The sequence below is a fragment of the Neoarius graeffei genome, chromosome 28 (genome assembly GCF_027579695.1).
Source record: "Neoarius graeffei isolate fNeoGra1 chromosome 28, fNeoGra1.pri, whole genome shotgun sequence".
Taxonomy (NCBI): domain Eukaryota; kingdom Metazoa; phylum Chordata; class Actinopteri; order Siluriformes; family Ariidae; genus Neoarius; species Neoarius graeffei.
This window is the reverse complement of record NC_083596.1, coordinates 6,859,883-6,872,577: the sequence shown is the minus strand read 5'-3', so window position 1 is coordinate 6,872,577 and position 12,695 is coordinate 6,859,883. Positions and strand designations below refer to the sequence as shown.

The 12,695-nt window shown below is 42.5% G+C and overlaps 1 protein-coding gene across 2 annotated transcripts in view; it reads right to left on the bottom strand.

Annotated features, from left to right (window-relative positions):
• Nucleotides 1-12,695, bottom strand: part of dnm1a (dynamin 1a) — a 126,671-nt gene that overhangs the window by 13,250 nt on the left and 100,726 nt on the right. For both annotated transcript variants that reach the window (XM_060912826.1, XM_060912827.1), the window contains exons 16-21: nucleotides 6,874-6,983; nucleotides 4,914-5,025; nucleotides 4,687-4,698; nucleotides 4,367-4,537; nucleotides 1,513-1,754; nucleotides 537-743 (exon numbers count right to left, since the gene is read on the bottom strand). In XM_060912826.1, the coding sequence (XP_060768809.1) occupies nucleotides 537-743; nucleotides 1,513-1,754; nucleotides 4,367-4,537; nucleotides 4,687-4,698; nucleotides 4,914-5,025; nucleotides 6,874-6,983 (854 nt within the window). The remainder of the gene's footprint in view (nucleotides 1-536; nucleotides 744-1,512; nucleotides 1,755-4,366; nucleotides 4,538-4,686; nucleotides 4,699-4,913; nucleotides 5,026-6,873; nucleotides 6,984-12,695) is intronic.

Below are 12,695 nucleotides of genomic sequence, written 5' to 3'. Positions count from 1 at the left end.
GACAGCAAACATTATCAATGACATTCTTTCACTCATTCACTCACTCACTAGCTTTGGCTGCTGTTGGTTTGTGTGAGTGTGTGTGTGTTTGTGTGTGTGTGTGTGTGTGTGCGCACACTCAGGTATCTATGGTTGATGTTTTCATTCACTCACTCAATCGCACTCAATATGTTGATTACACCAGACATTAAATGGCTGAACGTTTGAACGATAACAATAATACAACTGAAAATAAATCTAAATTAGTTTAATGAACGGTCAAAGCATGATTTCAGCATGTTGTTAATGTTTAGAGATGCTTGTTAGTCTGTTAGTGAGTTTTTATCGTTTAAACGTTAAACAAAAATGGTGACTGATGAATATCCCTAATCATCACTCACCCACACTGCACCGCTCAGAGGTGTCTCATACTCCTCGGCTGAGAGCAGATGGATTTTCTCATTAGGCACGTCTATATACACTAACAAGCAACCAACTTTGAACCTCTTGACAGCATCTTCACAAACCTTCAAAATGCTACAGCTTAACTCTCTCACCTGGGCACACTGGGCGGGGCCCGGTTAGGTCGTGAGGGCACCTGAGGCGGCGGGCCTCCAAACGGGTCCGGAGACACCCCAGGGCGAGATGGCAAAGGAGGTCCACCAGCAGCAGGAGGGCCTGGGGCGGAGCCACGAGAACCAGGGCGGCCTGGAGGTCCTGGAGGAGGAGCTCGTCTCTGAGGGGTGGGGCTGGTAGCTGGAGACCTACAGGTGAGAAAGAACGATGATATTATTGTACATGCTAAAACACCACTGCTCCCATGGCAGTCTAAATATTTTCATTTGCAAGATAGAAAGCTAATATTCACAAGTTACGCGTCTGACTGTCTATTATGAGTTTATTAGTAGAACGTGATACAGATCAGCGTGATCTTTATGAAGCGCTGACACCGGAGACTCCTTCCCAAAACGCTCCTCAGAGAAAACCTCACCCCCTCGACTCCACATCACATATTTTCAGTGATGTCCCTGTGAATTCACTGTTACTACAGAAATAATAATGAACCAGCACGTTAATATGCAGCTGCATTAGTATAAGGGTGGCTATTATAGAAAATTAATCAACACCTTTTATCTCCAATCAAAAGACAGCACTGTGGTATAAAGCTAAAAAAAAAAGAAAAAGAAAAATCCTTATTCACATTCCTCGCTCTCACAACTACATAACTATCTATAGGAATATGTTTTATGAAGAATAATTTGGGAGTTTAGGATTTGAGAAAGAGGCTGATGCTACTTTCCAAACTAAAATAGACAAGAAAATCTTCAGTTTTATAAAAAGTTAAGAAAGACGCAATAGCCATTTTCCAACACCAGGTGGAGCCATTTCACTAGTCATGATAATGACGTGTTCTAATGACGCCTAGCTGGCATCCCAAATCCTAGAAAAGTAATTAAATATTCCTGTTATTCATCCACAGAGCCACATCTTAATGAGACAGTCTCTCTCCCTGTCTCTCTCTCAGTTTCATACCTTCCCCCAGAGCCAATGCGCTGCACCTGTAGCCATGAGTCGTCGACAGGTGGAGGCAGAGCTGTGGACACCGTGGTGGTGCTGATATCTCCGATGATGCTGAGGGCTTCTCTGAGTGCATGGTACATGCGCAGCATCTCGTCCCGATGCTGAGCCTGCTCAGCTGACTCTTCCATCAAAGTGTTCTGATCACCGCAGGAATAAAGCTGAGCCAACAACTCGGCATTAATAAACTCCTTCGTCTGGTAGGGCAAATCAAAATAACACCAAGAGACACAGGCAGAGCGATGGATGATCTTGTCGTTTCGTTAGGGATTACTGTTGCATCCTATAATTTATAGTTATACAACCCCAGTTCCATAAATTTGGGGCACTGTGTAAAACGTAAATAAAAACAGAATGCAGTAATTTGCAAAACCCTATATTTCATTGAAAATAGTACAAAGACATCATATCAAATGTTGAAACTGAGAAATTTTATTGTTTTTTGAAAAATATATGCTCATTTTGAATTTGATGTCGGGCGGCACAGTGGTGTAGTGGTTAGCGCTGTCGCCTCATAGCAAGAAGGTTCTGGGTTCGAGCCCAATGGCCGACAGGGGCCTTTTTGTGTGGAGTTTGCATGTTCTCCCCGTGTCCGCGTGGGTTTCCTCCGGGTGCTCCGGTTTCCCCCACAGTCCAAAGACATGCAGGTTAGGTTAACTGGTGACTCTAAATTGAGCGTAGGTGTGAGTGTGAGTGTGAATGGTTGTCTGTGTCTATGTGTCAGCCCTGTGATGACCTGGCGACTTGTCCAGGGTGTACCCCGCCTCTTGCCCATAGTCAGCTGAGATAGGCTCCAACTCGCCTGCGACCCTGTACAGGATAAGTGGCTACAGATAATGGATGGATGGATGGAATTTGATGTCAGCAACATGTTTCAGAAAAGCTGGGACAGGGGCATGTTTACCCCTGTGTTGCATCACCTCTACTTTTAACAACACTCTGTAAACATTTCGGAACTGAGGAGACCAATTGCTGAAGTTTTGAAAGAGAAATGTTGTCCCATTCTTGCCTGATATACAATTTCAGTTGCTCAACAGTTCGGGGTCTCTTTTGTCATATTTTGTGCTTCATAATGCGCCAAATGTTTTAAATAGGAGACAGGTCTGGACTGCAGGCAGGCCAGTTTAGCACCCGGACTCTTTTACTACGGAGTTATGCAGTTTTGATATGTGCAGAAAGCGGTTTGGCATTGTCTTGTTGAAAGAAGAAAGGCCTTCCCTGAAAAAGATTTGGTCTGGATGGCAGTATTGTTCTGAAACATGTACTGTATATATCATTCAGCATTAATGATGCCTTCCCAGATGTCCAAGCTGTCCAAGATGTCATGTGCACTAATGTCCCCTCATACCATCACAGATGCTGGCTTTTGACCTGTACACTGATAACAAGCCGGATGGTCCCTCTCCTCTTTAGCCTGGAGGACATGGTGTCCATGATTTCTAAAAAGAACTTCTACTTTTGATTCGTCAGACCTTGGGACAGTTTTCCATTTCAATTCAGTCCTCAGTCCCTTTTTTTTTTTTTTAGCATTGCACGACTTTTTCAGTCTTTTGTTGCCCTGTCCCAACTTTTCTGAAACGTGTTGCTGACATCAAATTCAAAATGAGCATATATTTAAAAAAAAAAACAAGCAAACAAAACAATTTCAACATTTGATATGTTGGCTTTGTCCTATTTTCCATGAAATACAGGGCTTCCAAGATTTGCAAATCATCATATTCTCATCTCATCTCATCCTCATTATCTGTAGCTGCTTTATCCTGTTCTACAGGGTCGCAGGCAAGCTGGAGCCTATCCCAGCTGACTACGGGCGAAAGGCGGGGTACACCCTGGACAAGCCGCCAGGTCATCACAGGGCTGACACATAGACACAGACAACCATTCACACTCACATTCACACCTACGCTCAATTTAGAGTCACCAGTTAACCTAACCTGCATGTCTTTGGACTGTGGGGGAAACCGGAGCACCCGGAGGAAACCCATGCGGACACGGGGAGAACATGCAAACTTCGCACAGAAAGGCCCTTGCTGGCCACGGGGCTCGAACCCGGATCTTCTTGCTGTGAGGCGACAGCGTTAACCACTACACCACCGTGCCGCCATGTCGTGTTAATAATAATAATAATAAGGACACAGATAATCTTGTACCAGTCTGATGCCTCATGAAGCTGAAAAATGTGCATGTCAATATTTTCAACATTTGTTTCTCCTTCATGTATTAAAGTACACAGACAGGAAATAGGGACATCTTTTAGAAGGAAAGTCTGTGGGCATGCCGTTTGTGCTTCTTCCTTGCAACACATTTTTGAAAGATGTCTATTCTCTTTAGAGATGATGTCTGATCCTGTGAGACTAAACCTTAACTGGATGAGAGATACAAGCAACAAAAAAGAAAAATAGAGACGAGAAAACAGAGGAGTGCATAAACAAAGGACACCAAATTCTCATTCATACTGTAGGCAGGATGTGCGGCTTCCTTAAGGAGTTGTGATTTTGAGAATTTGTGGCTACAAAATGTTTCATTATGTGCATCCAGCAAAATTCAAGAAATTCTCCAAAAAAACCCCCCAAAAACCCAAGCTGTAAATAATGTTTTCCCAGTTGTATTTGTATTTGGATCATTTGAATGATTGGAGTCACTGTAAGAGCTCACACTGTGTATATTTGTCTGTGTATGAGCTCATAAAGTGACTCACATGTTCAACAGACTGTAAAACAGCAGCTCGCAGCTGTCTGTACGGACACACTAATGCACCACTTGGTTGGATTCAGCATAAATTACGAGCTCTGCTTGAACCAGAACTCACGTTGTTGATCATGAGGTGCATGATGGTCTTGGGCATGAGATCACGGATGGTCTTGTTGACAATGCCCATGTAGGAGTCCACCAGGTTGCGGATGGTCTCCACCTGCCTCTCCAGCTGGGGGTCCATGGAGTGCATGAAGCCGTCCGAGCCGTTCTCCTCGCTCGCATCACTCTAAACAGGTGAGGAAAGCTATTAGTGGTGTATGTAGGTTCGAGTGGGAGTTTCGGGATGATTATTGGACTGAAGTGGTGGTGAAGCAAAGAAAGAAAGAACAAGTAAGAGTGACAGTGAAAAATCAGATATTTATCTCGAGGACATACCTTGTCCTTTTCCTAGTGGAATGCAACAAGAAAAAGAAACACAGCACCAGATATATAAGCATAATAACTGTATAGGAATGACGCCATTGCAATATTGACAATATTTATACGTATATACAGTATACAGAAATAAACTTTCCAGCAAAACCTTATCACAAGATAAAGGTATCATGATATAGCTTGATATGTTCTCTTTAAGTTGTTTGGTGAGATATGAAATAACTCACTATCACACGCTCTGGATAAACACCAGCTCTGAGGAACGAGGCCTTCCAGCCATCCACTTCCTCCTGACTCTCACAGGCCAACTCCAGCTGACGATAGTCTTTATACACATTCCTAAGTGTGGGTTTGAAAAAGAGAGAGAGAGAGAGAGAGAGAGAGAGAGCGAGAGAGATGAGCCACATGTCATGAGTAAGCTTCTTAGTAACTGTATAAGCAGCTTCTAATCTGAAGCTAATCTTAAAGGAATATATTGGTGTGTTTACTTGATCGCTAGTAAACACATCTGTAAAAATATCACTGAAAAAAAACCACCATACCGAATTACAGTGGAGGTTTAAGGGCACTCATTGGGACGTCAATAAATGTTTCTGTCTTGTTTAGATGCCTTTATGTGTTATGTTCTTCTTTGTAAATTGACTACATGGGACTACAAGGAAGAATCTGTAGTTATGTCAATGTTATTAACAGTTATTCCACGAAATCGAGTCGTACATGAGCTGATATCTGACGAGGCGCGTAGCACCGAGTTGTCTATAAGCCATGTACGACGAGATTGAGTGGAATAACTGTTTTATTCTATCCACATTCACTGGATTTTGAGAAACAGAGCATTTTTATTTTTATTTTTTGCAAATTCGATAAACAAAAACTTTATACAAAACGTCCGACAAAATCATTTCCGCTTAGAATATAAACAAACCGGCGAAATGCCAGGAGCAATTAGTGAAAAAATACAATAATAATAATAATAATAATAATAATAATTCTTGATGGGTGGCACGGTGGTGTAGTGGTTAGCGCTGTCGCCTCACAGCAAGAAGGTCCGGGTTCGAGCCCCGTGGCCGGCGCGGGCCTTTCTGTGCGGAGTTTGCATGTTCTCCCCGTGTCCGCGTGGGTTTCCTCCGGGTGCTCCGGTTTCCCCCACAGTCCAAAGACATGCAGGTTAGGTTAACTGGTGACTCTAAATTGACCGTAGGTGTGAATGTGAGTGTGAGTGGTTGTCTGTGTCTATGTGTCAGCCCTGTGATGACCTGGCGACTTGTCCAGGGTGTACCCCGCCTTTCGCCCGTAGTCAGCTGGGATAGGCTCCAGCTTGCCTGCGACCCTGTAGAACAGGATAAAGCGGCTAGAGATAATGAGATGAGAGACGTTCTTACCATCAAATACTTTCATTCCATAATTTGTTGCTTTTTTTTTGTATTTTTTGGGGTTTTGTTTTCGAGTAGTTTTTATTTCGTCCTAGCAACCCGTTCCGCCATTTTGTTTTTCTCTACTCTCGGTATATGAGCTGATATCCTAGTAGTAGAGTAGCTAATCAGAGCGCACGATTGCTCATATCCAGTGAATGTGGATAGAATAATAGTAGTTATACATCTCTGATGGCGCATGGATACGACACAATCTTCAGGAAAGCATGAGTGGCTAGAATTTTTACTGTATTACTCCAGCATTTGAAAGCTAACTTGTAAAAAAAAAAAGCAGGAACAGGAAAACAAAGCTCAAAAATTGGGAGAATGGTAAGACTTCGCGTTTAACGATTGTACTTTATATAGTAATTAATCCACAAAATAGACATGACTGACTAGACTGATGAGAATTCAGGAGACGGGTTCTTCTGCTGAGGTGGTGGACTTTCCTGAGCTATGCATAGTGCATTTTAAACATTTCTTAACATGTTATTTATTTTCGCAGTATGTGAATTACTGGCACCCTTCAAGAGCACATCCAAAAGTTCAAAATATCGCTAGTTACATGCGCTATATATTTTATATTTCTCTTCATGAAGCATGCTAATAAGTTGACGATGCACAAACCAAACATATGAGGTAGACTGAAAAATAAATAAATAAAACAAATGCTGGATTGTTCCTAAATAGATACAGAAAATCAGGCTGTGTGCTTTTGTGTCAAGCTCTTTGTGCTGCTGTATGGTGTAAAGACACAGGTTCAGGTTCGGCTCACCTCTGCTCAGTGTTGAACAGGGCAAAGATGTGCTTGCTGGACATAAAACTCTTCTCCACGTCTCTCAGCTTCAGGTTGTCCACCTGCAGCATGTACTTCTTCTCTTTCTCCTGAAGAGGGCAAGAGCGAGAGGCGTTTAGGAAACGACTCAGACTCAAGGGTCTGAAACTGAGACACTGTGTGTGTGGAGGGGGTAAATATTTAATTTAATTTTAATGTCATTTCAGTGTTCATGACGCTGAATACTGCTGACATGTTGCTCTTGGGTTAACATGTAGCGGCGGTTATGATCCCAAAGAAGGAGACTAAGGGAAGCAAAGGCATTTTGTGGTAACGAAGGAAAAAGAGACAAGAGAATAGAATAGAAAGAATGATTTAAAAAAAAAGAATGCCAGAATGAAAACTTGAAACAGTACACCAAAGTCTGAGAGGAAGAAATCTTTCTTTTTCATTTGTTTTTTTTTCCCCCCCTCGGGCCCCACCGCACGAGGGCTGGAACTGATTAGAGCCAGTGGAGCTAAAATAAACCGGTGAGGCGACAGTGTAGTCTGCACTCGGGCTGGTGCACCACAGCAGCCTGGCGGGCCGTCAGGGGCAAAACCCTCGCTGTTGGTATTCCCCTACCCAGAGAGAGGGCACCACACCCTGAGCTGCCAGCTAGGACACCACAGCAAGCCATTGGAATAAAACACACACACACACACACACACACACGCACACACACACACACATATATATATATGCAGTGAGCATCCATCCAGCCAGACCAGCTGTGCAGGACCAAACCATCCTGGCTGGTCTATATCTGTGTGTGTGTGTGTGTGTGTGTGTGTGTGTGTGTGTGTGTGTGTGTGTGTGTGTGTGTGCGTCACTCTAAAATAGCAGCGATGAGGAGTCACTAGCTGGTGATCTGGCGATGCGGTTTTTGTGCGCAAGTCAGGTTTCCCTTCTATACTTACTCATCAGAGGCCACAAAGTCAAAAACAGACCAAGCTCGAGAATAGGAAAGACTTTAAAAATCTCACTTCTTAATCAAGCTTTTTAAATTTTTTTTTTAGGAATTTCATGACTTTTTCAGTATTTCTATACATGACAGCTGAAGGTCGTCTCTAAACGACTCACAGCTGCTGACTTCCTTAACATTAGAGTCAACGATACGACCTCTAATGACCCCTATTGAAGTGAGTGACTGAAACGTAATCACACACACACACACACACACACACACACACACACACACACACACACACACACACACACACAAACGCACGAGCACACAGACGCAAACCAGTCCTTCAATTATCACTTAATCACAAGGTTCACTGAAATGTTAGACATGAATAATAATAATAATAATAATAATAATAATAATAAACAGTTATTCCACAAAATCGAGTCGTACATGAGCTGATAGCACCGAGTCGGCTATAATCCATGTACGACGAGATTGAGTGGAATAACTGTTTTATTCTATCCACATTCACTGGATTTTGAGAAACAGAGCATTTTTGTTTTTATTTTTGCAAATTCGATAAATAAAAACTTTATACAAAACGTCCCAGAAAATCATTTCCGCTTAGAATGTAAAGAAATCGGCGAAATGACAGTCGTAATTTGTCGAAAAATGCTATAATAATAATTCTTGAAAAATAATAGAAAGATAAGTTCTTATCATCAAATACTTTCATTCCATATTTTGTTGCTTTTTTATATTTTTTGAGTTTTGTTTTCGAGTAGAGTTTTTATTTCATCCTCCGTTGGTTCAGCAACACGCGCTGCCATTTTGTTTTCTCTACTCACGGTACATGAGCTGATATCCTAGTAGTAGAGTAGCCAATCAGAGCGTGCGACTGATCATAGCCAGTGAATGTGAATAATAATAATAATAATAATAATAATAATAATAACTGTTAGTGACCAGTGAATGAAAGTGTATCAGGTTTATTACAGAAATTCCTGAAAATTTCTATTAATGATAATAATTTATGCCAGATAGCATCTTTATCATTTTTTTCAAGAAATATTTCGAAGCAAATGTTAAAATAAACCCACATACAGATTACAAACTGTATTTCCACACACACACTAATAAAACAATCATTATCTGATTTTGGCAGGATGCTCCAATATCTTTTATATTAAAGCTCTTACTGGATTCCAGTAAACCAGATTTTAACCTGATAATTGGGTTTTAAAGCTCAAGCACGCTGTTAATCTGTTATTTGTCACTTTTTGTTCCAGATCTGTGTGTGTGTGTGTGTGTGTGTGTGTGTGTGTGTGTGTGTGTGTGTGTGTGTGTGTGTGTGCGCAAACAGAAAGCGAAGAACAAGAAATAAAATGCTTGTTGCAGACTTTCAATCAAACTACGCACAGCTCAAAAGGATTCTGTGTCATTTCCAGGCTTTAAAATAAACACACATTTCTTTGGAAGGAGTCTCCAGTGACAGCGCTTTGTAACAGACAGTCACTTTAAGTTTCCAAACATCTTCAGGACACAAGAGTTTCAATAATCGTTGATTATTTTCCTAGAACTGCATGACACCAAGTATGTTATTCCATAAATAAACACTGCCCTTAAACAATTAATGCCTTTCTTTAAACTAAAGTCTTCCAGGTCCTTAATAAGTTTTTAGTTACATTTCCAGCACGTTGTTCCATGAATAGAAGATTTGTCGCACAGGTTTTCCAGGACAAATCAGATTAAGATGAGATGCATGCACAGGGAATCCTACGTATAGCTATAAATACAGCCGAGATGTTGCACTCGGTTTGTGGATGGATGGAATGGGATTGGATCAGAATGATGGGAATAAGCTCTGAGCTCGGCTGGAGCTTAGGGGCTTTCCGAACCCACAGCGAGGATAGAGACGAGAGAGAGAGAAAGAGAAAGCGGTGTCCCTTCGGCCAGGTAGACATGCCAGCTGGCCCAGGTGCTGCTCACCAGAGACAAAACACTTTGTTAGTAACGCGTTGAGAGGGTGACGTCACTCAGCAATTGTCCACACAAACACACACACAAACACACACACACGTGCACACACAAGGGAACAGCCTATTCAGTGACTCATACATTTTCCCTTCCCCTGGCCAGAGTATTAAAAAAAAGAAAAAGAGAAAGAAAGAAAGGAAAGAGAAGAAACTGAGAGAGAGAGAGAGAGAGAGAGAGAGAGAGAGAAGGGGGGGAGAGAGAGAGATGGATGGTGTGAAGGGTGGATTATCTAAAACGAAGAAGAACAGAGAAAAAAGGAAGAAAGTAGGCTTATCTATCATGCAACAGTGCAGGACCTAGACAGCAGTTCATCCTCTTAACAGGACTTTATGTAACACACACACACACACACACACACACACACACACACACACACACACACACACACACACACACACACACACACAGGCTTACTTATACAAACATAGAGCGGCACACGCTTAGATTTTACTGACCAATTCCATTAACTGTGCCACACACACACACACACACACACACACACACACACACACACACACACACACACACACACACACACACACAATCTCGCCCTCAATCCCTTCTCAAAACAAATCAAAACTTTAATGCATAGGAAACAAAATCACATATGTTCTTCGGCCTGGTTTGACTCAACCCTCCCTTCCCCCTTAAGGAGTTAAGAGTTAAAACACACACACACACACACACACACACACACACACACACACACACACACACACACACACACACACACACACACGTTATGGCAAGGTGGTGAATGGAAGTCATCAGAAGGTGAAAAGCCTAACTATGCTGTGTGTGAGGGCAGACCTCTGACTTCCCCCCAATTCCCTGAAGACACACACACACACACACACACACACACACACATACATGTGCGCACACACACACACACGCTGAATGATTCTCCATGCATTCCCACAAAGCAGCCCAGCTCACTACCTCTGGTGGTTCGACTCCAGAAAACCTTGAACCATTCCAAAGCTTTGAATTTCAAACTTTGAAAAATCGGACAGCTTGAAAATATAAAACGGCTGAAGTTTCAGCCTGGAAATTATGACGTATCTTCGTGTCTCAGCTTCACGCTAAGTTTTAGGGCTCATCCATCCGCGTGTTCGAAGAGAACTTTCTGATACTTTCCATTGTTTTGTTTGAGTTGTGACTAATACCAGTGTAATTATAAAAACGGAGGAAGTTCGAGGCCGAATTCATAAACACACCTCACATGTTGCACTCCAACCCCCGCTCGGGTAATCCAAACAAAAAGACAGGGTGAACACACTGCTCGGATGAGCGCTGACACGTGCGTGGACGTATACACACACACGAATGTGCGACGTACATGACGGAAATCTGCGTTTACAAAGTGCATGTGGACGAGAGTGAAGCAAAGGAACAAAGGAAGCCATTTTATTTCCCTTCGCTTTTTATAGCAATATTCGCTGCTTTGATATGTTTGCAACGTGTGTGTGTGTGTATAGAATAAGGAGAAAGTCTGAATAAACTACACACTCTTACACACTTATTTGGTGTCTATACTAATTTGCAACACAGATCATAAAAGCTGAACTGAACCATAATAAATGCCAGAGCAGAAAGCTCATGCTTTACAGGTTAGGAAAGGTTTTGTGCATGTGTGTTTGTGTTTGTATGTGTGTGTGTGTGTGTGTGTGTGTGTGTGTGTTGAGTCAGAGTGAACGCTGGTGACTTGGGCTCGCATCAAAGGCAGCAGAAATGCAGGGCGGCATATGGGAGCAATAACACTGCTCCTAACCCCTCATTACCAAAAAGACTGTGCCTTGGGTGGGAGCCAGTGGCAATTTTCAAAACGCTCCGTCCTTTTCCTTTTCACCGCGTCTTTTCTTAATTTGCAAAAAGAAAGAGAGAGAGAGAGAGAGAGAATCATATTCCTTTTAGCATGTAACATTCTTGGTTTGGCTCAAACGTTTCCCTTTATGTTGGGAAATGTTCTAGTTTGCACGTCTCAAGAAACAAAAAGTAGATTTTAAGATTCAAACTCAATCTCTCATCCACATAAGTGAAAGAGTGAAAGACGAAGAAAAAAAAAGCAAAAAAATCTCAATGTCTACCGCAGGAATGGGAAATGAGGCCTGCTTTGAAAAACCTCAGAGCGTCTCGGTGAAACAATGGCTCAGACGCATTAATCCTGTACAGTAAAGTCCTCAGGATACCACACACACACACACACACACACCTTTCACACCTCCACATGTTTGTAAGACAGACTCACACAGAGGTGACACTGAGGACTGTCCGGAAGACAACATCGGTCCGACGTCAAGGTCGATGAGAACATCGCACTGTGGTTTTCCTGGTTACTTCTCAAAGGAAAAAATGCGCGGCACGGAAAACCGGGAAAAGGTCAGAGAACTGAAACGTCTGTGTTAGAATTGTGTATCGTTCACACACTAGTTCTTAAGGAATTACATGTTGACATGTGCGTTATGTTGCGTTAGAAAATCATTCCTCATTCCTGACATTAGGCGTATCAGACGCTCGCTGGCCGTGCTGTGAAAATCATCCATGCAGACGCTCATCAAAGTTTCCAAATCTGTCATTGCTTAATTCTTGAATATTTTCTATCATTAAAAAGCTTATAATTTCTGCTTTCCAAATAAATTTATCTCATTAAGATCTGTTCAGGGGCGGCACAGTGGTGTAGTAGTTAGCGCTGTCGCCTCACAGCAAGAAGGTCCTGGGTTCGAGCCCCGTGGCCGGCGAGGGCCTTTCTGTGTGGAGTTTGCATGTTCTCCCCGTGTCCGCGTGGGTTTCCTCCGGGTGCTCCGGTTTCCCCCACAGTCCAAAGACATGC